This window comes from Orycteropus afer, unplaced genomic scaffold (genome assembly GCF_000298275.1).
Source record: "Orycteropus afer afer isolate SDZICR_OR568_19922 unplaced genomic scaffold, OryAfe1.0 scaffold00026, whole genome shotgun sequence".
NCBI classification, from domain to species: domain Eukaryota; kingdom Metazoa; phylum Chordata; class Mammalia; order Tubulidentata; family Orycteropodidae; genus Orycteropus; species Orycteropus afer.
In genome coordinates this window covers 9,520,693-9,546,800 of record NW_006921613.1, presented here as the reverse complement: position 1 = coordinate 9,546,800, position 26,108 = coordinate 9,520,693, and the positions used below count along the sequence as shown (strand labels likewise).

Below are 26,108 nucleotides of genomic sequence, written 5' to 3'. Positions count from 1 at the left end.
GTTACCGAGTGCCACTCTGACAAGAATATCTACCACAAATGGGATGGACTTAACAGGAATTTATTCTCTTAGGAGGCTTTAAGTCCGAGTTCAAAGTGCCAGGCTCTAGGGGCTGGGTGAAAGCCCTTCAGCCTTGGGCTTCAGCTCTGCCTCCAGATCCTGGCCCACTGGAGCTAGACACATTTCTTCACTCAGACAGCTGCTGGCTGCTGAGGCTGACAAGCCCAAGGTTGACAAGTAAAAAGGCACAGTCCCGATGTTACCAAACCACAAGGCAGGCCATTCATTCAAGTCTATTGAAAATCCTGAGGTTGGCAGAGCATGGCAAGCTGCTGAGCACTGACACAGTTACATGCAGGGTTCAGGAATGCCATAAACCAGAGACCATTCCCAAAGCTGCTTCTTATATACAGGAAGCAGCCCACATACCCAAAGGCAGCTACTCAGCTACTCTCAGTAGATTCCACCACAGAGTTGATTACCACTCTCATCATGGGAAATACTACATCCAGCTGCCCAGCCACTCAACCAGGCCTGGCCAAGTTGACATAAAAACTTAACCACCACAGAAAGGAAGAAACAGCAATCTACTCAATAGAGTTCAGAAAAAAATCAATTATATGTCATCTAAAAAAACATAAAATATCTTTCCTAATAGCAGAATTTAAACGCTTGATGTATTCTTTATCCTACTGTGCTTCCACAATGGTTTTCTGCTTATAAATTACTATATTAAATAACTTTTAAATGAATAATTAAAATTATTAAAATCTGGTCCTTAAAGGAATCCCTGGGAACCTAGTAGGAGAGTTATTGGGTTATTTTATGTAACTGACATACATTTGCATCAAAGGGAGTTAACTAGAAGGGATCAGAACTATGGATCAGAACTCTTCTGATTGGAAAAAGGTAATGAAAGAATTTTATACACACCAAGGTTGCTTATAAAGTCACCGATTCAAGAGCTCATACAGAGAGCAAGAATTCTTTCTTTCTTTTTTTAATTATTGTGATTTGAGTGAAAGTTTACAGAGCAAATTCACTTTCCATATAGCAGTTCACATACACTTTGTCTCATGACATTGACTACAATTTACCGCAATGCAGCAACTCCCCTCCCACTTCCTCCCAATAGTTACCTCTTCCCTGTGTCCATCCCTCCATGCACTCCTGACCCCTGAGCTGTCTCCCTGTGCATAAGCAGCCCTTCTTTCTTCCATGATTGTTCTCTCCAAGGAGTGTATCTATCTCAGGTAAATGTTCAACTCACATGCCTGTCTTTTGTGTGGCTGGAAGCCACAGGAGTGGGTTCAATTCCAGACCTGAAGGGCAGCTAGGGGCCATAGTCTCAGTGGTTCCACCAGGCTCTATCTGACCAGCAAACCTGGTCTCCCTTTTTTTTTTTTTTTTTCTCCAAATGACTTTGAGTTTTGTTCCACATTGTTCTCCCTCTCTACCAAGATCTCTTACATAGATCCCCTTCCAAGTGGTTGACAGTAGTAGCTGGGCACCATCTAGTTCTTCTGGTCTCATAGTCATCTAGGCTGCAGATCGGATGGTGTACCAGTCGCTAGGACTAATTGTTTCCATGAATTTTTTGTTTTCTTCATTCTTCTTTGCTCTGGATGAGGAGAGACCTATCGTTGCATCTAGATGACAGCTTGCAAGCTTTTAAGATCCAGTCACTACTCACGAAAGTAAGTGGTGGAACAATGTTTTGTGTAGTATGTTATGCCAATTGAGCTTGATGTCCCCTGTGACTATGGTCCCAAGCCCACAGGTTCAACTACTCGGTCCCTCTGGGTAGCTGGCTGTGACCAAGAAGTGACTACAACCTTGTAAGATTTCTTTAATGGGTTGAAGCCATGCTGCATGGAGCAAAAAGCTGTGTGAGGTGGAAAGCGGTTTATCTCTGAGCAAAGACAAACAAAAAACAAGATAAGACAAAAATGGGAAAAAAATCAAGTAAGAAAAAATGAAACAAAAAGGCAGAATTTAATAGCTAGGATGGGAAATGATTTTTTTTTTTTTTTATAATTTTGTTGGATAGATGAATAATGAGTGGATGACTAAGGCAATATATAATATCTTAAGTCCTCAAACTTCTAAAATTAAAAGACTACAAGTGTTAAGCCAAAAGAAAGTACATCTTGGCTGCCTGGAATCCCAAACAGACCTCAGGTTCTGTGAAATAGATTGAACTTCTTATTCTGAACAGCAGCATTAGCCATAGATAATCATCTGTGATGATAAAAAGGATCTATATTTGCACTGTCCAATATGGTAGCCGGGAGCTCTGGTGGTGTAGTGCCTAAGGCATCTGACTGCTAACCTGAAGGCTGGTGGCTCAAACCCACCAGCCACTCCTTGGAAGGAGGGTTGGGCAATCTATTTCTGTAGTGATACTGCCTCAGAAACCCAAGGAGGGGTCACTATGAGTTGGATTCCACTTGACAGCAGTGCGGTTTTTTTTTTTTTGGAATATGGTAGCCACACATCATATATGACTAGTGAGCACTTAAAGTGTGGCTAATGCAACTGATCAATTGAATTTTCACTTATATTTAAATTTATTATTTTAAATTTAAATAGTCACATGTGGCTAGTGGCTACCATATTGTACAGTACAATTCTAGAATGATGAAATAGACATAATTAATACCTAACTTTTTTTATTTCTTTGAGGTTACTGGGTATTGCAAATGGTTTTTGCTCAACTACTACTAACCTAAATATTCTTTAAATGTTGCTGTCTATAGTATATATTGTCATTTACATAATGTGAAAATATCTTGACTGGCTCACATATCAATCTTGGTTTTCTAGACTATCTGTCTAGTTAAAAGTATTAAGTTCTTCTTCCTTTGAGCAGCTATCAGGTAATGAACAACTCCAAATTTAGTGGCATAAAACAACAACCACCTCTATTATCTCTACAGTTTTGGGGGCTGACTGGGTATAGCTAGCTAGGTAGTTCTTAGGGTCTCTCATGTAGTTGCAGTGAGATGGTGGCTAGGTTGGAAGGCATCCTGAAGCCTTTGTCATTCACATGCCTGGTGGCTGATGCTGGCTGTGGTAAGAACCTCAGTTGTGGCTGCTAGCTAAACGCCTTTCCATGTGGTCTGAGCTTCCATATGACATGATGGCTGTTTCCAAGAACAAGTATTCCAAGAGCAAGAGCAAACCAAGCAGAAGCTGTAATGCCATTTATGAGCTAGCCTAAGAAGTCATTCTCTTGGTTGAGAAAGTTACAAAGGTCTGCCTAAGTTCAAGAGGAGTGGACATAGGTTGCAACTCTTGATGGGAGAAGTGGCAAAATCACAAAAAAACTAGATGGGAGTAACTTCCAGTAAGATGGCAGAATAGGCAGACAAGCTACACAGACCCTCTTCAACAAAGAAAAGAGAAACCAATTGATAGAGATACCGAAGATAATCCTGGAGCCCTGAGCTTTGAAAGGGAGGATACAGAAGTAGATTAAACACCAACTAGTAGAAGAACCTGAATGAAAACAGTGAGTAATGAAAACGGAGCTGTGGATTGTCAGCTGTCCCGATGGCATGGGTAGCCTAAATATTTCCAAGTGGTGATAAGACCTGAGAATTAACCTAAAAATTGGCTCTGCTCACCAAGAACTGCCACCAGTCCTACTCATGCTATTCTAGAACATAGAAAAGAGTGGAATCCTCCCAAATACATTTTATGAAGCAAGCATCATCTTGATACCAAAACCAGACAAAGACCTCACTAAAAAGGAAAACTATAGACCAGTATCTCTCATGAATATAGATGCAAAAATTTTCAACAAAACCCTAGCCAATAGACTCCAACAACATATGAAAAAAAATAATACATTATGACCAAGTGGGGTTCATACCAGGTATACAAGGATGGTTCAACATAAGAAAAACAATCAATGTCATCCATCACATAAATAAAACAAAGGAAAAGAACCACATGATCATATCAATGGATGCAGAAAAGGCATTTGATAAAATCCAGCACCATTCCTGATAAAAACTCTCAGAAAAATAGGAATAGAAGGGACATTCCTAAACATAATAAGGGGCATATATGCAAAACCAACAGCAACTTTATCCTCAATGGAGAGAGACTGAAACCATTCTCCCTGTGGACAGGAACCAGACAAGGATGCCCTTTATCACCACTTCTATTCAACACTGTATTAGATGTCCTAGCCAGGGAAATAAGGCAAGAAAGGAAATCAAAGGCATCCAAATTGTTAAGGAATAAGTCAAACTATTCCTATCTGCTGATGATATGATCCTATACCTAGAAAACCCAAGAGGCTCAGTAAAAAAAAAAAAAAGAAAGAAAGAAAACTACTGGAACTAATTGAGAGATTTAACATAATGGCGGGATACAAGATCAATATGCAAAAATCAATTGGATTCCTCTACACCAGCAAAGAGATTGCTGAAAAGGAAATAAGGAAATCAATACCATTTACAATAAAAAAAATAAAATAATAAAAAAAACCTACTAGCTACCAAAAAAATAAAATACTTGGGAATAAATCTCACTAGGGACACAGAAGACTTATACAAAGAAAACTACAAAACACTACTTCAAGAAACCATAATATATCTACATAAATGGAAGAACATACCATGCTCGTGAATAAGAAGATTGAACATTGTGAAAATATCAGTACTGCCCAAAGTAATTTATACATTCAATGCAATCCCAATCCTGATCCCATCAACATTCTTTAAGGATACGGAAAAACCTATCACTAATTTTATGTGGAAAGGAAAGAGACCTTGGATAAGCAAAGCCATATTGAAGAAGAAGAAAAAACAAGGAGGTCTCACACTGCTGGATCTCAAAACCTGCTATATAGCCACAGTAGTCAAAACAGCCTGGTATTGGTACAATGACAGACACATGCCAAAAACCAGTTGAATAAAAATGAGAACCCAGAAATAGATCCATCAATCTATGGTTGACTGATTTTTGACAAAGGGCTGAAATCCATTACATGGGGAAGAGATGGTCTCTTTAACAAATGGTGCTGGCAAATCTAGATATCCATTTGCAGAAAAATGAGACAAGATGCATACTTTACAGCATACACAAAAACTAACTCCAGATGGATCAAAGACTTAAATGCGAAATCTAAAACTATAAAGTTCATCAAGGAAAAACAAGGGGCAAATTTAGGGGCCCTAATTTATGGCATAAATAGACTGTGAAGCATAACCCAAAATGTACAAACAGCAGAAGATAAACTAGATGAAAAAGACCTTCTAAAAATTAAGTTTTTATGTGCTTCAAAAAACTTCTGCAAAAGGGTAAAAAGAGACCCTACAGATTAGGGAAATATATTCAGCAATGATGTATCTGACAAGGGACTTATCTCTAAAATTTATAGAAAACTCCAACATCTCAACAACAAAAGGAGAAACAATCCAATTAAAAATGGCAGAAAACATGAATCGACACTTCAAAAAGAGGATATTCAGGAGGCCAACAAACACAATCATTAGCCATTAAAAAAAACTCCAAACTCACTGTTGTCTAGGTGGTTCCAACTCATAGCTATTCTTCCTTGGGTTACCAAGGTGGTATCTATCTTTATGGAAGTAGATTGACCAATCTTCCTTCTGAGGAGTAGCTGGTGGGTTTGAACCGTCACCCTTCTGGTTAGCAGTCAAATGCCCTAGGCACTACACCTAGGGAGAGATGTAAATCAAAACAACAATGAGATACCATCTGGCCCAGCACTAATAGCAAAGTTTAACAAGACAGAAAATAACAAATGCTGGTGAGGATGTGGAGAGATTGAGACTCTCACACACTGCTGATGGGACTGTAAAATGATACAACCACTGTGGAAAAGCAGTATGGCCATTCCTTAAAAAGTTCGAATTAGAAATACTGTTTTATCCAGCAATCCCATTATTAGGTATATATCTAAAGCTACCTGGCCAACTGACTGGAAGAGATCCATATTTGTACACATTCCAAAGAAAGGTGATCCCACAGCATGTGGAAACTATTGAACAATATCATAAATATCACATGTGAGTTAAATTTTACTGAAGATAGTTCAAAAACGGTTGCAGCAGTATGTATACAGAGAACTTCCAGAATGCAAGTTGGATTCAGAAGGAGACATAGTCCGAGGGATATCATAGCTAATATCAGATGGATCTTAGCTAAAAGCAAAGAATATCAGAAAGATGTTTACTTATGTTTTATTGACTTTGAAAAGGCATTCAATTATGTGAATCATAACAAATTGTGGATAACCGTGAGAAGAATGAGAATTCCAGAACACTTAATTGAACTCATAAGGAATCTGCACATAGATCAGGAGGCGGTCATTCGAAAACAGGGGGATACTGGATGGTTTAAAATCAGGAAGGGAGTGTGTCAGGGTTGTATCCTTTCATTATACTTGTTCAGTCTGTATGCTGAGCAAATAATCTGAGAAGCTGGACTATATGAAGAAGAACATGGCATCAGGATTGGGGGAAGGCTCATTAACTATCTGAGATACACAGACAACACAATTTTGCTTAATGAAAAGGGAAGATGACTTGGAGCACTTACTGATGCAGATTGAAGACTGCAGTCTGCAGTATGCATTACACCACAATTAAAAAAAAAAAAAACCCTCACAACCGTACCAATCAGCAGCATCACAATAGAGGGAGAAAATATTGAAGTTGTCAAAGACCTCATGTTGCTTGGTTCTACAATAAACTCCAATGGACGCAGCAGTCAAAACATCAAAAAATGTACTGCATTGGGAAAATCTGTTGGCAAAATTCCTCTTTCAAGTGCTGAAAAGCAAAGATGTCTCCTTGAAGACTAAGCTGCGCCTGACCCAAGCCATGGTATTTTCAATTGCCTCATATGCATGTGAGAGCTGGATAATGAATAAGGAAGACCGAAGAATTGATGCTTTTGAGTTGTGGTGTTGGCAAAGAATGCTGAAAGTACTGTGGACCACTAAAAGAACTAACAAGTCTGTCCTGGAAGAAGTGCAGCCAGAATGCTCCTTGGAAGCAAGAATGGCCAGACTTCATCGCATCTCCTTCGGTCATGTTGTCAAAAGGGACCATTCTCTGGAGAAGGATGTCATGCTTGGTAAAGTGGAGGGTCAGCAAAAGAGGGGAAGGACCTCAACAAAATGGATTGACCCAGTAGCTGTAGCGATGGGCTCAGATACAGCAAGGATCATGGAGCTGGCACGGGACCAGGCAGTGTTTTGTTCTGCTGTGCATAAGGTTGCTATGAGTCGGAGACGACTCAACGGCACCTAACAACAACAACAGCAGCTGTGTTAAAAAATTCTGAAACTTTTCTGTCCTCATGCTTAACAATATTGAGAATAAGCAAAAATAACTTGGCTAGTTACTCCAGGAAATGCTTCTTCCTGGAAGATAAGCCTGTGAACCAACAAAAACAGCTTACTTACACAGCTCACTTCAAGACCCTTGCTCTAATTCTGTCCACAAATCCAAAGTTACACTCAACTCAATCCCAAGTATTTCTCTGCCTTGCAAGACCTGCTTTAAAATCACACAGCTTGGGCTCTAAAACCCCATGTATATGCTCCCTAAATATCCCCATTGTGAGACTATACTAAAGCTCTGTTAAAGCAGCGTTCTCTCTTACTACAGTCAATGAGTTATTCCAGGGGTCTTTTAGAGAAGTCAACAGCTCACAACAGGGAAAGTGACATCTAAGCATTCTTTTTCTTAGTGTAGCCTCAGAAGAACCCAGTTCTCCAGTGAGTTGACAAAATGAAAATGTCATAATTTCAGGGAAAAATTGAACTGGTTATACAAATTCTGCCACAGGTGATGTACAAAGTCAAATTCCCCCAATAGATATTAAATTCTCAGGGTTCAAAGGGACTTGAAATTCATCTAGTTCAATCCAATGCTTGAAATAGATGGACAAAGAAGCTCATATGGGCTCAAAGGGGTACATCCCCCCCATACAGCTGAAGAAGTCCCTTTACTTAAACGAAAAATTTTAAGTTCCTTCTCTGCTTCCTCACTTTTTATCTTCATTCTTTTCCTTCTCCCAGCTGAGCTCACTGCATCCTTGTTTTTCCACTTTTCAGATAACTAAAGGAAATATGGATCCTCCACCATGTTTCGGTGGAAGGAGGCCATAGTTTTCAGAACTGTGTGTTTGGAATAAAAATCTATTTTAAAAGACTTCATATTACAGCGAGCTAATATCTGGTTTCCATTATCTGAAAAGTCTCATTAACAGATAAGATTGTGATGTCCACACTCTGAGTTTTGAAGGTGAAGGAAAGGTTTTTGAAAAATCTCGTAGAGTATGAAGCAAACTTTCTATCAATGAAGCTCCCTATTCATTTCACCCCGAGCATTTTAGAAGGACAGAAGGGAAAAAAAATATTTTTCTTGTCTTTACTGGAAAAAGAACTAGATGGAGGGTTCTGAATTAGTTCCCCCCCCCCCCGATATTTGTCTTTTAGCTAATTTATCCTTTAAAAATGTGAATGTATTATCAGGTCCTTAATCTATATTAATTAACCAGTAGTTGGATTAAAATGAATATTCCAACTGATAATAACTTCAGCAACAACTTACAAGTTATTATTCACAAACTGGTTAGTGAGAAAAAGTCTTTGTGGGCAGGTGTGACTAAGATTATTGGACATCATCATTTAGGTAATGAGAAAATAAGTAGCACATAGTTCTAAAGAGTTTCCCACTGGACTCTCACTGTGTGAAGACAGAGTGTTACACAGAGCTGGTGACCTTTGCTGAAAAGATTTCTTCCTTTTCTTTGGTTTTCGCTCTTAACTATTTGCTTCTCCCACATCAAAGATAAGTCACAACAGATGATTTCATTGTACAGTGTTTATTTTTATGCTGGGTTAAACGTTGAGATATCCCACATTATTTTCAATTGTAGAGTTTAAATAGTCTTTCCCTAGACCAGTTTTATATTTTAAAGAATATGTGTATATGCCTTTGTGATTGTACGAGTTTGTGTTTATAATAGCATAATGTACTCATTACAACACTGCATTGAGTTCAGATTTTTCTACACTGCAACAAAATGTGAAGTTCTAAACTCACGTTAGAAATACAGATCCAGAGGATCAGAGGGAGGTCAATGAACAGGAGTATACTCTAGACCAAGGATAGATTCAGCGGAGGTTAATCTTGCACAGATATCAGTGATACAAAATACCTGCAGTCCTTACAGAAACAATAGAAGACAGACATAGAGTAATTCCTCACAGACACCCAGACATTGTGGAAGAGATATTCAACGAATCTACCATCTCAGGGCCATAGTACGGGGGGACACCAGACTCAACTGGCACAAAAAAATATATAAAAGGCTTGGTTCCTCATCCTACATTGGTGAGTAGTGACTGGGGTGTTAAAAGCTTTCAAGGGGCCATCTAAGATGCAGCTAATGGTCTCCCATCTTGAGACCATGAGAACTAAATGGTGTTTGGCTACCAATGTCAATCACTCAGGAAAGGACCAAATCTGGAGATCCTGAATAGAGTGGGAGGAAAAATGTGGAACAAAATAAAAAAACTCAATAATGACCAGAATTACTGGTTGGATGAAGTCTGGTGAGACTCCCAATACTATGGTTCTGGGATTCATTCTGGGCCTGGAATAGAGCTCACTCCCAAGGGCTGGCTCTCAGCCCAATAGTAAACAAGATGTACATGGAGACTACTCAACCCAGGGTGACACACCCACATACTCTATGGAAATGCATCCCTTGGAGCAACTGACCACGGGGCAACATTCACAGGGAGGGAATGCAGGACAGGCAGGAGCGCATAACTATTAGGGGTGGGAGGGCGGGCAGCGTTACTGGGCAGGGAGGGGAGGAGACTGTGTTGGGTTGGGCATGGTAGATGGGGAGTGAAACTAAACGTACACATAATGTTGAATGTAAAACAAACTCTTAAAATAAAAAATTGAAAGGAAAAAAAGTAGTCTTTTGGGTATTTCTTTTTTTTACTCTCAACACATGAAGGACTTGAGGTGGCTTACAAAAATACAGACAATGTGTGCAGAGAAAATTTGGAGTCCCAGAGCCTCAGATTCATTTAGTACAAGATTCTAGACAAAGATGCTCTACATATTCAGCTCTGATTCCTAGAAGTCAATGTTTTTCCCCACTTTACTCATAAGACTAATATTAAATGATCAAGTTTTTAAAAAGAAATTCAAAGATCATTAAAAAAAAAACCATTCAGATTCTCCACTAGTGATGATTAAGGTACTTAATTGGTAAAAATGTTTATTATTTTCCTTATAAATGTGCATAAAAAATCATGTCAGAAGTTATGAGGGATGAACACTGATCGGGTTGCAATTACATTCACTGCCTCCCTTCCTCTCCACACACATCTCCAGTCTGCTCAGTGTTTACCTATGGGTGGCGTAGTGCCTAAGGCATTTGACTGCTAACTAGAAGGCTGGTGGTTCAAACCCACCAGCCACTGCTCAGTAGGAAGTTTGGGCAATCTATTTCCATAGTGATACCACCTTGGAAACCCGAGGAGGGGTCTTTATGAGTTGGCTCCGACTCCACGGGCAGTGAGTTGTTTTTTTTTTTTCCTCCCTAACACATTGTTTGTAAAGCATATCTTCCCTCTTGTGACTTTGGTCAATCACTCTGCATCAATAAAATATTAGCTATGAAATTAAATTTATTTTTAAATGTATCTGATTTAAAAATTACATAGTGATGAAATACAATATTGTTCTGTATTTAAGCTTGTTCAAAAATGTGTAATAAGAATCTCTTATTAAATAAAAAAGTGATTTTGAAATAGAGTATTCATGGCCAGGCAATCTGACATGTCAGGGGAAAAGTGCCTCAGTGATTTAATGCAGGATCAGCTGTAGAAATTTAAAATAACTATTTACCTCAACTGTGAGGAATATTATCACGGAATCCCTTCTTATGTCCTCTGTTGGCCTCTTAACCCCCACCCCACCCCAATAACTGATTTTCATTAAAAACTCAGAGCATGCTTATGTTCTTCTGGGGCTACACATTCTTTTTGGTAAACAGTTTAGTACTGCAGCGTTTGAGTGCGTAGAATCCGAGTGCTGTCACTAACTTCAGTGTCATCAGGCAAATGACCGAAATTTCCTGTGCCTCAGCTTTCTTACTTACAAAATAAGCATAATAATAGTATCTAACTCAGAAGTTCTATGAGAATTGAACAGTGTCTGTTCAATACATTTTTATAAAATATCATTTTGATAATATGACTTCAAAGATTAACTCTGTACCAGTGGCTCTCAAATTTCTCTACCTCTGTCCTTTAGTTTTCTTATTTTTAATTGTACTGTCAACTTTTATTGAAAAATAAAATAAAATTTGGTCCTATTTTTATATAAACCATGCTATATTCACCTATCAGACATTTATTTAATACTTTTATGTGCTAGATACTGTTTTGTAGAGGCAAATAATACATTTTTCATGATTAGATGAGAAAAACAAGTAAAGTAATGGTTACACTACAATGTGGGAAGTATCTGGATTGAGATATGTGGGAGCTATAAAAATATTGAAGAGAGTCATCTAAATCAGAATGTTGTTCAAATACTAAATTATTTATCTATTGTTGTATAAATATAAAACCAGTGAACTCTGACTTTCAATATTGAAGGAAACACGGTTAAACTCTGGACCAGTGCTAATATAATGGGACTATTAAAAAAATAAAAATCAAGTCAATTATTACTTTTAAAGAACTGTAATTTAAACATAAAACAAAAAAACTCTCACTGCCGTCGATTTAGACTCATAGCAACCCTTCCTTGGGTTTCTGAGGTGGTATCTCTAAGGAAATAGATTGCCCAATCTTCCTTCTGAGGAGCCGCTGTTGGGTTTGAACCACCAGCCTTTTTGTTAGCAGTCAGCTGCCTTAGGCACTATGCCACCAGAGCTCTCAAATTAAACATAACTAAATTATAACTATATAACTAAACTGAAAGCTAAGCAGCTGAAAACAACAAGCATTTATTATTGCAGTTTCTGTGAGTCAGGAATCTGGGCATAGCTCAGCTGTGTCCTCTGGCTCAGGGTTTCTCATAGGCTGAAATCAAGGTGTCAGCAGGGCTGCAGTCCTTAAAAGGCTCAAGTAGGACAAGATCCAATCCCAAGCTCCCTCATATGGTTATTGGTGGGATTCAGACCCTCATATGGGGGTTGTTGTATTATATTGTATAAGGGAGGCCTCAGTTTCCCACTGGCTGTTGGCTGGAGGCCTTCCTTCCTTCACTGATGTGTGGGCTTCCCCAGGGCAGCTCACAACAGGCACTGGCTTCCCTCAGAGTGAGGATTCAGAGAGCCAGTGAGAGAGGACGAGCAAGACAGATGTCAGTCTTTATGTAACTGAACCTCAGGAGTGACATCTCATATGACTGCCACACTCTATTCCTTAGAAGGGAGCTTTGGTGGCATAGTGCCTAAGGCATTTGACTGCTCACCAGAAGGCTAGCGGTTCAAACCCATCAGCCACTCCTCAGAAAAAAGACTGGACAATCTACTTCCATAGAGATACCACCTCAGAAACCCAAGGAAGGGTTGCTATGAGTCGAAAAGACATCACGGCAGTGAGTTTGGTTTTTGGCTTATTCATTAGAAACAAGTCACTAGGCACAGCCACACTCATCACCAGGGCATGGATATAAGAAGGTAGGGATCATTGGGGACTATCTTAGAATCTGTCTACCTCAAATATGAAGAATTATATTAGTCTTTTTACTTATTATTTATCTTCTCTTCTTCTCTACTTACCCCCACTCCTTTACTGTATGTAGATGCAATCACTACCAGGGGTTGCCTCTCCACTTCAGGAAAGCTACAGGACTTTGATAATTACAGAGAAAATGGAATAGCTTCAAAGTAAAATGTGGGCGAGATAGAAATAGAGTCAATCTTCACAGATAATTGTAGAAAATCTGGATGCAAATCTTATTAGCAGTTATCAATATCTTGGGGTGGGGGGTCGGTTGCTACATATCAGGAGAGCAGCCATGGCTCAGGAGTCGTAAGTCTGCTGCCAGCTCTGCTGCAAGGATTGTCTGGGCAAGCTACTCAACTTTGTGCTTTGGTTTCCTCATCTGTAAGTGGTGGGGGTCGGGGGGGGGGCTGCTCTGCCCAGTGTCACAGGACTCCTGTCATTTACCACAACAACCCAGAGGAGGAAATGCTTTAGAAGCTGCCGGGCTGGTGAATGTGGAGTAACATTTTCATTTTATCATTAGGTCTAGAAAAACTTTTCACCAGCTCAGAAAGCATCATTGGCAGCCCATTACTTTCCAGAGGGTAATTTCTTTCAAGGTTTTGTGGAGTGAGACCCTCTTCTAAAAGATTTCACACCTTAGTCCTCCATTTCTTCCCTTCCTTGATCCCACACTCTTCCAACATCCTTATAACCTAGTGGTACAAATTTGTGCACATCCTTTGGACAAATCCATGCCATTAAAAAGGTAAACAAAATCTAAGATCAGCATTTTAAAGTCATAATAAAACCTAGTTAAAACTAAAAGTAATCTATTATGAATGATTTTAGATACTGAGAACTAATCGAATTCCACTTCCCCACTTCGTGTTTTATTTTGTTTTGGATAGCCAAGGTTGATGAGACTCCTTGCATCATTACTTAGATTATAACTCTGAGAACAGACTGATTGAGCCCTGTAGTTTGCTCTTCTTCTTGCATTCACAGGCTATCCATCCAAATTAATTTCATTTTCTTGTGGTCAGAAAGGCTCTAAAGTTGTCTTGAATGAAACAGGGGAGAAAGTGTCCCGGGAAGAGTCTTTAACATTTGCTACAACCATGCATGGCATCAACACCTTTTTGAACATATATGCCTTTAGTAAAAGATATTTGATCATACCCTATATATGTAGAATTTCACATTTATAAACTATATACACATCAGTCTGTATTAACATATTATACATCTTTGTAATAGCTATTTTTTTTCCATGTCCAACTCTAACCCAGTGTCCTCCCCTCCCTGCCAGTAACCCCTCCCCCCATGCCCTTCATAGTTATGCACTCCTGTGTGTCCTGCATTTCCTCTCTGTGAATGTTGCCCCTCTGGTGCCCCATGGTCAATTGTTCCAAGGGATGCATTTCCATAGAGTATGTGGGTGCATCACCCAGGGTTGAGTGGTATGCGTGTACATCTTACTATTTGGCTGAGAGTCAGCCCTTGGGAGTGAGCATTAGTCCAGGCCCAAAATGAATCCCAGAACCATAGTATTGGGGTCTCATCAGACTCCATTCGACCAGTAATTCTGGTCATTATTGGATTTTTGGATTTTATTCCATGTTTTCCCTCCCACTCTATCCAGGATCTCCAGATTTGGTCCTTTCCTGAGTGGTTGGCATTGGTAGCCAGGCACCATCTAGTTCTTCTGGTCTTGAGAGCCATCGTGTCCTAGGGTTGATTGCCTCCAAGTTTCCCCCCCCCCCTTTTTTTTGGACTCTTCTTACTTCTGACTATAGGAGACCATTAGCTGCATCTTAGATGGCCGCTTGAAAGCTTTTAAGACCCCAGTCGCTACTCACCAATGTAGGATGAGGAACAAGGCTTTCTTGTATTTTGTTGCTCCAATTTAGTCTGGTTTCCTCCAGTACTATGGTCCTGAGATGGTAGATCTGTTGGATCTTTCTCCCACAGTGTCTGGGTGTCTGTGAGGGATTACTCTGTGTCTATCTTCTATTGTTTCTATAAGGATTGCAGGTATTTTATATCACTGTGTCTGTGCAAGATTAGCCTCTCCTGAATCTATCCTTGGTCTAGAGTATACTCCTGTTCACTGGCCCCCATTTGATCCTCTCAGGCATACAACTTTATAATAGCTATTATAGAAAGTTTGAAGGACTTCATGGCTGATCAAGGAAAATATGTGGTCACGAGATAGCAGCATTAGTGTGGGGGTACTGACAGCTATACTTGGAGGAGGTGTTCCAAAGGTAAGCAGTGCAGAGAAGCACCAAAAGAGAAAAGAGGACATGAAAAACTCTGAGGAAGAGGGAAGAGAAGGAGGGCTTACATGCACCTTGCATGATGCCCTTCTGCAACAAAATAGATGTCTGGCTCGGATAGCTCAGAAGAGTCCTTTTAACCACAGGGTTTTATCTTATCTAGGGCTAGCAGATCCTGGGTACAGTTTTGCAGAGTATGTAAAGTAGGTAGGGTCCAAGTGGCTAAAAATCTTCTTGTTTGGACTATTTAAAAAAACAATGAGACTGACTTTATGAGCTAATGGGCCTCAGCTTGATATGAAGTAAATAATCTAGGGCCAAGATATGGAGGCCATTTTTGACTCTTTCATATAATACATAGGAAATCCAGAAATACGAAAGAGTGAGATGAAATAAAAATATCTTAAAAATAAATTTTAACTGATTTCATTTTTTCAATGGCTCACCAAATCTTTAGTCCTCAAATAATAAAGATTTGTATTAATATTCTGGACAGTTTGTTTTTAAATACCTCATTAATTAAAATGGCATCCTGCTATCATTAGTATTGTTCATATTACTATTTATAATGATGATGTAAATCTGTAATTTAGATACTCTTTCTAAAAAGTTCAATTTTTTTTCTGCAGTGGAGGGCTATATACGTTAGAACATGTAGGATCATTTATTTTATCCTTAGTGTGGCTGAAAAAGAGCTCCTTCAAGAAGTATTCTGCCTATTCTTGTTTTTTCATTTACTCTTGTATTATAAATATTATAACCAATGCATGGTTTATTTTCAGGAGACTTTTTAAGCTGTGAGTATTAGTTTAGTTAGAACTAGACAATGTATTCTATAACTCTGCTTAACCAGCCAAAGAGCACAGCAATATATCGTGATCCTCAGAAAACAAAGCAAGAGCAAAGAAGCCATCATCAACCACCAACAAAGTAAAGTACAAATGGAAATACCAACGCAGTGAGGGTAGCTGTTTACTAAATAGTAGTAAAGCTGAACTGATTTCTTACTTTTGAGAATAGAAATAGACATATATAAGGAGTCCAAATTGGGTTTCTCCACCCAGGGCTGTATACATTGCAATTTGGGACCCTTGTACTAGACATATGTCTTTAGGGGTTATCTAAGTCCCCAGGGATGCTGAGGCTGGATGGGTGTATGTTGAGGGAGCATGCGAGTGCAAGTAGACAGCACTCGGGGCTCCTGTCCACACTACAACCAAAGGAGGGCCAGTTTCATTTCTTTTACATATTCATTTTTCTGATAAATTTTCATTTGAACAAAGGTTTCCACATATTTGGAAATAGTCTCTGAAAAAGGCTAGAAGCCCCTGACCCACAGTTCTGATAAATATCTGAAACTTAACACTGAATGGCAAACTTATAAAGATAGTTATTTACCAGAGAGCAAATATATCAGCTTTATAAGTTCCTGAGTTTTCATCTGATTGTTTTACTTTTTATTACATGAAAAATCACAACCTTAGATCTGAAGGAGAAACTAGCTATATATGCTTTAAAAAAAAAAAGTTTTGAACATATAAGTGCTAAATAAATGCATAAAGAATGTGCTCAATTTTTTCTTAGTCGAGACATTTAGTAAAAAGTTTTTAATACTTTAGAAACAGACAATATTAAAGCAAAACTTAAAAAAGGATATGGTTCTCGGAATATTTCAGTGAGTTTGACCTTTGTTTGTCTAGGGGCATTGGGAATACCAGCTAGCTCATGCATCTTAAGGTAATATAAAATCAGTGGACTCTGACCTCCAAAATTGAAGAGAACACGGTTAAACTCTGGACCAGTGCTAAGATAATGGAACTGTAAAGGGAAAAAAAACAAAATCAAGTCAATGATTACTTCTAAAGAATTGTAAATTAAACTTAAGTGCATTATAACTATAGATAAAATTTTATTTGATATGTTGAAGTAAAAGAAAATTCTGCAAAGCATCCTTTCAATAAAAGGAATTTACTAAAATAAGAGTCTATGAGTCTATGCAGTAAGGCTTTCATAGCCTCTTAGTTTATCAACAAACTTGAAAACAGATCAGTAGACATTATCCAGGTTGAACAACAATAACAACAACAAAAACTAATGGAGAAAAATAAATAGAGCCTCAGAGAGAAAGAATGGGAAAAAATATATGAAGAAATAATGGCTGAAAATTTCCAGATTTTATGAAAACACATCCAAGAATATCAGTGAACTCAATAGGATAAATTCAAAGAGATCTGCATATAGGCAAAGTGTTGAAAGCCAGAGACAAAGAGAAAATCTTAAAAGCAGCAAGAGAAAAACAACTCATCACATACAATGGAACGGTAATAAGATTAATAGCTGAGTTCTCATCAGAACAATGGAGGCCAGAAGCATGACATATTCAAAGTGTTGATGGAAAAAAAACCTGTCAGCAAAGAAGTCTATGACCAGAAAATAATAAGCATAGATATAATTGCTCCAAGATTCTATTATTGAGTCTTTATGGGGGATGAGGCCAGTAAAGCAATTACTCATATATTAAGTATTCCCTCATTTTCTTTTAATGATTTTATGAGAGATTTATTGTTAATTCTAATTCCCACTTCTGTAGGGAAATAAGTTTTTCTTCTCATTTGCTTTCACTGATAAAAAATTCCTATTAAGATGAGAAAAAGATTGACATCACAGCAAATATATCTGTTACTGACATAAAGTTTTCATCATCAAAGAATTGTTTTTGATTATGAAAATCCTAACGCTTATTGAAATAATTCTGGAGCTGTTAGGAATCTTGAAACATATGTTGTTTATATGTTCTTAATATCCCATTGGAATTCTCATCATGAACATAATATAACTATCTGGCCTGATCTTTAAACCTCATGCAAAACTAGCCTAAGCTCAGTCTGGATTAAAAGAAAATCTTGCCTATCTAGAGAGATGGTTCATGATAATTTTCTTACTTCTTTCTTGGGTCTGGTAAGATAGAACTTACAAAAAAATTCTAGAAATAGATATCCTTGTTATTTTTATGTAGTTATTAGCTATTAAATTAGTGAAACCATAGTTTTCATCTCCTGTTTCCTCTAGAAGGATCTCTGATTTTTAAGGGTAGCCTGGCCAGGCAAGAGCAGAACTAGGTATTAAAGATAATGGCAGAAAAATGTCTGAGAACTTTAAGATTCCGTAAAACAAGACTTTTGTAGTCAAAAGTAATCTCAGCACTAAATTTGAAGAATCAAACAACACTCTAAACTTTGTGATGGTCACAAGGGATGAACTAGAAAGTCAGTGGGATGTTTTGATGCCTAATTTTTCTGCTTACCTTTTAAGGCATAATGGTTTAGCATTAGAAAGCTAAACTTTGATTTTTGAGGTTTGAATGTGTGTCACTTCAGTGACAGGGAATCTACAAACACCCACTCAACATTTAGACAGCGTGGATGTTCAGAAAATTTTTATATTGAGTTTAAATCTGTATTCCCATAGTTTTTACTTTTGGTAAAGGTTATACTTCTTGAGCCACCTAGAAAAGGTCTAGCCCCCCTGTATATTATTATGGCTTCCAGAATCTTTCCCTTTCCAATGAAAATATCTTTAAATTTTTTGATGACTGGTCAAGTGGTATGGTTTCAGAGCCTTTCATTATCCTGACTACTTTCTGCTCAGAACACTTCTGTTTGTCTACACTCTCCTTTTACAATGCAGGACTCTGAAATGAACATAATACACTAATTATTGTCTGATAGCACAGAATAGGTTTTGGGGTCAATCACATTCTTTAATGACACATATTGAGCTTTCCATTAAAAATGATTTCCAAATCATGCTGTTTGTAAGCCAAGGCTTTATTATCCTATACTTTGTACAGCTGTAATTTTAGACTTTTGTGCTTTTCCTCCAATGAATGTTCATCTTCTGAGATTAGGTCTATTATTCTAGGCTATTGTGAGTGTTTGGTCATTCAATATTTTCATGACTCTCCTAAGCTTTATGACTTCTATATATCTAATAAAAATGTCAACCACATTTTCAGTTGGCATAGGACAGGGCCAAACATGTAGCAATATGACCTAGCTCCAATTTGCTTTCTATGCTCAGTTACAAATCTATTTGTCTATATTTCTTCAACATGTAAAGAGTCTACAAGAGACCAATTTTAGTGCATGTTGAAGACCAGAAATACAATTTCTAGTATATTTCCCTGATTTCTAAAACTATCAGTCTTGTCCCCAAGAGAAGAAATGGTGTTTCATGGTCAATGGCGCAAAACCAACTGTTAGAGATTCACAGTTTCTATCCTAAATACTCACAAACATTTCTTTCTCAGCATTGTGAAGGTTGGAATACAGTAGGAGACAATCTATATATCTGGATTATTAAAGACCAGGAAATTATGAATACTGATTTTTTCAGAGAATGGTTTTTATGTAGACATAATTTATAATTTTAAATAAGTGGTCAGACCTCATTAGATATTTCAGAGAAAAGTTGAATAAGGATGAAGAGATTTAAAACGAAATTTTCCAAGTTGAGATCAAATCTAGAGTTAGAAACCAATAAAATTTGAACTAACCTTGTCAAATCTTAGCAAAATCAACATAAAGTGGCAAATCCATGGGATTTCTATTTTCCAGGCACCTTCCTTTGTCTTCTTTTCAATAGCCTCATATGCATGTGAAAGCTGAACAATGAACAAGGAAGACTGCAGAAGAATGGATGCATTTGAATTGTGGTGCTGGTGAAGAGTGGTGAATATGCAGGGGACTGCCAGAAGAACTAACCCATCTGTCTTGGAAGAAGTACAGACAGCACGCTCCTTAGAGGTAAGAATGGCCAGACTTCATCTCTTATACTTTGCTCAGGTTTTCAGGAAGGACTAGTCCCTGGAGAAGCATATCATACTTGGTAAAGTAGAGGATCAGCAAAAAAAGATCTTTAACGAGATGGATTGACACAGTGGCTGTGACTATGGGTTCAAGCATGGCAACAATTGTGAAGATGGCTCAGGACCAGGCAGTGTTTTGTTCTGTTGTAAATAGGGTTGTTATGAAATCAATTCAATGGTACCTAACAACAGGCACCTTTAGGAATGTGGAGATACTAAATATTCAAGACTCAAGTATAGCAGTATTTAAATGTGGTCAGTTATCTCTGGACAGTGGCTTGAGAGGCGGGTCAGATCAACAACTGCTGATACTCCTTTGAAGGTTTCCCTGCAACTCTGACTTAGGCTGATTGAGATCAAGTTCTGTGACAACATCTAGGAGTCTTTGTAAGTTGACTCAGTAGAAGAAGTTGCGAAGAAAGGTAAATGCTGTAATTTTTTTGTCATTAGCGATGAGGATATTTTCAGAATAAAATAAGACTTTAATATAAAGATTAATCACCCCCCATAAATACTTTTGATCATTATTATTTATTTATTTTTTTTGCTAAAATATATGTGAAGAATGCAATAACCACTATTTACTACATGAAGCTGGATCAACTAATTACATTGCAAATTAAACAAGTAAGAGCAGTTTTAAAATAATTACTTTTCTCCAAATTTTCATAGCTGGTTTTGGTAATCCTGATTCTTCCTTGGATGTGGGCATCACACAGGTTCTGGAGTTCTTTAAAATTTTTGTTACATTGAAGTCTACAGCTAAAAGAGAAAATAGGATGTTTTCTTAATTTCTGGTTTTTTTTCCACAAAAGCCATGCTATCACTTGCTCAGTCTAGCAATGGAAGGTGTGAAGGTGGATGACAGAGTGTTAGGATATTGTACAGAGGCCCCAGGTCAGAGAAAATGATTAATATTTCATCTCATTTTTTTTAAGTAAACAGGACTTTAGAATTTATAAAATTCATTCACTTTTATTATCTTATGTTATCATCACTAAGAGTTCTGTGAGCTAATATTTTCCACATTTTACACATGAGAAAACAAAAATCCAGAAATTCTATGACTTGCTCTGCGTTACACAGAGATCTACTTTAGAATATATCTAACTTAAATTAGAACTGCTCTCAAAAAGACACTTTCAATTTTTTTGTATTGAAATGCAAGAGGAAATAAAGGAGAGAGCAAACACATCCATTAAGCAAAATGTATGTGATCTGATGAGATACAAAACTTGACTATGATTTTGTTTTAGTAATATAGAAAATTATAAGATTATTTCAAAGAAATTATTGCACACCCACCAGTATATTCTTACTCTTACTGTTTATTGTGTCTATTTTGTTATCATGCTTCCCAGGTTTTTTCAGACCCTAACACGCATTCTTCCACAAGTTCTTACAATTTTTCTATACAGGGGCCCAGTCATTGTGTTTGTATACCTATTAGACCTCAAATAAGTTCCGTGTGTCTACATAGCTATGTAGAGAGTCATTCTCTCACTTCTGTGGATGTAATTCATGGTCTAAATTGGCAAACTGAAACATTAGGGCCTTCTTCACAATGCTATAAAATCCCTCTTGTACTAAGGCTATTTTAACATTGCATATATAATGGTGAATAAGCTCACACAGAGGTTATAAACCTCAAGTACTTTTAAGTGTGCTTTGTTAACCATGAAGTGCTATGTACATGTAAGGTATCAGTGACATCCTTGGGTTTCATCAACTCTGAACCAAATTTAGTATATTCAAGAACATGAGGAGCTTATGTTAAAACAAAATAGCAATTCACATCCCATTTGATTGCTGAGGAAAATGCTACATTATTATCTTATGGTTTCATTATTGGAGGATTACTATCATTTCTTTACCAAAACTTTTATTGTGGTAAAATATATATAATAAAAGTTAGCTATTTTAACAATGTTTATGTGTACAATTCAGTGACATTAATCGTATTCATCATGTTGTGCTTTCACCACCACTGGTGGCATAGTGCCTAAGGCATCTCACTGCTAACCAGAAGGCTGGCAGTTCAAACCCACCAGCCATTCCTCAGAAGGAAGGTTGGGTGATCTACTTCTGTAGAGAAACCCAAGGAGGAGTCACTATGAGTGGAAAAGACTTGACGGCAGTGAGTTTATTTTTTTTTCCATTTCCAAAAGTTTTTCATAACCCCAAACAGAAACTCAGTACCCCTTTAGCAATAATTTCCCTTTTTCCCTTCCCCCCAGCATCTGGTAATCACTAATATACTTTTGTTTCTATGCAATTGACTATTCTAGACATTCCATATAAATGCAATTATACAATACTTTTGTGTCTGATTTATTTCACTCAGCAGAATGTTTTCAAGGTTCATCCATGATGTAGTATGTATCAGAACTTCATTCCTCTTTATGACTGAATAACATTCCATTGTATACATATACATTTTGTCCATTTTTCTGTTGATGGACACTTGAATTGTTCCCATCTTTTGACTATTGCCAACAAATATTGATGTACATTGCTGAAGAATCTACAGTCATGCATCACTTAATGTTCATGATATGTTTTATGAAATAGGGTGTTATGTGATGTGGCCATTGTGTGAACACCGTATTGTAGTCTGATCCTGCATCTTGAATAAGCTTTCTGCTTTACCACAAATGTGCTGAGAGGGATTCACTTTTGTGTTTAATCATCAATCCACATCATTAGCAAGTCTCCATATCCGATATAGATCCCTCTCACATTTTCAATAGCCTTGTTGCTTTCTATGGAGCCGGTCCTTTCAAAGCTAGGAGAATTTTTCCTTTGTTTTTGAGGATCGTTATGTTTGTTAAAGGAGCTTTGGCAATGTAGTGCCTAATGCATTTGACTGCTTGCCAGAAGGTGAGAGGTTCAAACCCACCAGCCACTACACAGAAGGAAGGCTGGGCAATCTACTTCCTTAAAGATTTACTGCCTCGGAGACACAAAGGGTGTTGCTATGAGTTGGAATTGACTCCATGGCAGTGAATTTGGTTTGGTTTGGTTTGGTTTGGTTTGTGATTGTTGAGTGCGACATGCCTAAATCGTGAGCAATATTATAGTATCAGTATTCACTGATTTTCCATTTTCGTGTTGTTTAATAACCTTTTATTTCACTTCCAAATCGATACTTACCCTTTGTCTCTTGCTACTGTTATCACTAGGACTGGTTCTTTTGTGTTTGAGAGCCATGATGTACTTCATGGTAATATTTTCAAAGGAAAATTAAACAGAGAGAGAATGCTACAATACTCAAGAGAGATGTAATACACAAGATAGGATGCTGCTGCCTACAAGTTGAAGCATACACTGTTATATGGTAAACTTTTTAGATAGAAAGTACAGTACAGTACATAAGTAAGCCAGTAATGTGTTTATTATGATGATCAAGACATACATATTATAGATTATATATGCACTGTACCATTATATGCTTGGCAGCACAATTGTATTGTATACAAGAGACTTGAGATACATGTGCATTTACTCATTCTGTTCTCTGATTGGGATTTCTGAACTGTTACAACCTTTTGGGACCATGGATGTGTAGATGTTGCCCAAATGGACATTATATGTGGTATGACTGTATTTGAGTTCTTGCATTCAGATCTCTTGGGTTTATACTTAGGAGTGGTATTTCTGGGCCATTTGGTAATTTTATGCTTAACTTTTTGAGGAACTCCTATTCTTTAATACAAATTATATTTGTATCTTCAAGGACTAAATCATGGCTCAGACAAGTTATAGAAATAAGAAACAGTGATTAATTTTAAAGTACTTCTATCATTTTGTATAAAGACCAAAGTGACAAGTATCAAAATTAAAGAACTGGCATATTTATAAACTAAGGCTCTGTGGAGGCAAACATTACAAACATGTTATAAAACAGAATAGCTTTTAAACTTAAGACTTAATCAAAGGCATTGGTGAAGAAATCTACTAACCCACTGAAAATCTTCCCTGTATAATGGAACACATATTCAAAATCAATCACTAAATAGTTCTGAAGCAAAATTTGAGAGACATTGGCAAATGATGTTTTCCTCATGATATGTAAATTTATCTACGTAGAAACTTCAAAAAAGATATAAAATATTAGATCCATTTCATTGTACATGGTATTACAAACTACTCATGTTGAAAATAAATAAATTTAAAAGGAATTGAGACTAAGAGTGACTGAGGTGGTGCAATGGTAGAATTCTTGCTTTCCACACAGGAGACCTGGGTTGGATTTCTGGCTTGAGTGTTAATATGATGATGAGCAGTGGAGCTTCCAGACTAAGACAGACTAGGGAGAAAGGTCTGTTGATCTACTTCAGAAAAATTGCCAATGGTGTGGGGAAGAAGAGGAATTGAGACTATCTTTTTATTGCCAGACTTTGACAGTCTTAACTAGTAATGCCATAAAAATTCTTTCTGTTGTTTGAATTAGTGATTGTGTGAACTTATTATTGATGTGTTACACATTGATGTCATGTTACCACAGTTTCATATCTAAAAATGCCCTATAAAAGAGAAGTCCAGGAAAATTTGCAATAATTGGTTTGAAAGACCAACTTTTTTTAAAAAAAATATTTTTTTATTGTGATTTGGTTGAAAGTTTACAGAGCAAATTCACCTATAATATAGCAGTTCATACTTATTTTGTCTTACGACATTGGCTGCAATTTCCCACAGTATAACAGCTCTATTCCCACTTCTCCCCCCATAGCTACCTCTTCCCTGTGTCCTTCCCTCCCATGCACTCCTGCCCCCGAGCCGTCTCCCTGTGCATATACTGCCCTTCTAGTCTCCCATGATTGATCTCTCCAAGGAGAGTATCTACCTAATGTAAATGTTCAGCTCATCTGCCTGTCATTTACTTGGCTGGAAGCCACAGGAGTGGGTTCAATTCCAGACCCAAAGGGCAGCTAGAGGCCATAGTCTCAGGGGATCCACCAGGCTCTATCAGACCAGCAAACCTCGACCTTTTTTTTTAAAAAAAATGATTTTGAGTTTGTTCCACATTGTTCTTCCTCTCTATTCAGGATCTTCTACATAGATCCCCCTCTGAGTGGTTGACAGTGGCAGCCAGACACCATCCAATTCTTCTGGTTTCATGGTCATATAGGCTGAGGACTGCATGGTCTACCAGTCCCTTAGGCTAATTCCTTCCATGAATCTTTGGTTTCTTCATTCTTCTTTGCTTTGGGTGAGGAGAGACCCACCTTTGCATCTAGATGGCCGCTTGTAAGCTTTTAAGACCCTAGTTGCTACTCACCAAAGTAGGACATAGATCAATGTTTTTGTGTAGTACGTTATGCCAGTTGAGCTTGATGTCTCCTGTGACCACAGTCCCGAGCCCACAGGTCCAACTACTTGCTCCCTCAGGGTAGCTGGCTGTGGCCAAGAAGTCACTACAACCTTGTCCCTTGTCAGCTCAACTAGAAACATACAAGAACATTTGTAGAAACATTGCCTGCCAACCCTATACATGGTCATGGGCACACTACCCCCTGCATAGATACACCTAATAGTTCTGCCTGTCTCCCCATATCTCTACCCATAGATAAGAAAATGTTTGCTATCACTGATAATACAGTGCCGTATGTGCAAAAGGGTTCATCTTTGTTGTCTGTACCTCCCATGTATCTTTCTATGTCTTCCTCTTCCTCAAATGTGATTACTCACATTTGGTACATCGCCCTTCCCTTCATTCATATCAATACTTGACTCCACCTATCTAGCAGTGTTCCCTCCCTTCCCCTCCCACCCCTGGTAATCAACAAAGAAAGTTTTGTTCCATATATGAACCTTTCCTTGACTTTTTACAATACTGGACTAATACAATATTTGTCCTTCTGTGATTGACGTATTTCACTCAGCATAATGGCTTCCAAGTTCATCCATGTTATGTGTTGTTTTGCAGATTCTATGTTATTCTATTACTGTAATGAAATGTGCAAAGATCTGGAGTTAGAAAACCAAAATGGAAGAACATGTTCAGCATTTCTCAAGCTGAAAGAACTGAGGAAAAAATTTAAGCCTCGAGTTGCAATATTGAAAAATTCAATGGATGAAATGTTGAATGATGCAGGAAGCATCACAAGAATATGGGAGGAATACACAGAGTCACTGTACCAAAAAGAATTTGTCAATGTTCATCCATTTCAGGAAGTGGCATATGATCAAGAACCAATGGTATTGAAGGAAGAAGTCG

General features: G+C 37.7%; 1 protein-coding gene across 1 annotated transcript in view; it reads right to left on the bottom strand.

Moving 5' to 3' along the window:
* FAM227B (family with sequence similarity 227 member B) overlaps positions 1-26,108 on the bottom strand; it is a 318,111-nt gene that overhangs the window by 11,223 nt on the left and 280,780 nt on the right. The window contains exons 10-11 of the mRNA XM_007935308.1: positions 20,541-20,650; positions 16,679-16,839 (exon numbers count right to left, since the gene is read on the bottom strand). Coding sequence (XP_007933499.1) covers positions 16,679-16,839; positions 20,541-20,650 — 271 coding nt within the window. The remainder of the gene's footprint in view (positions 1-16,678; positions 16,840-20,540; positions 20,651-26,108) is intronic.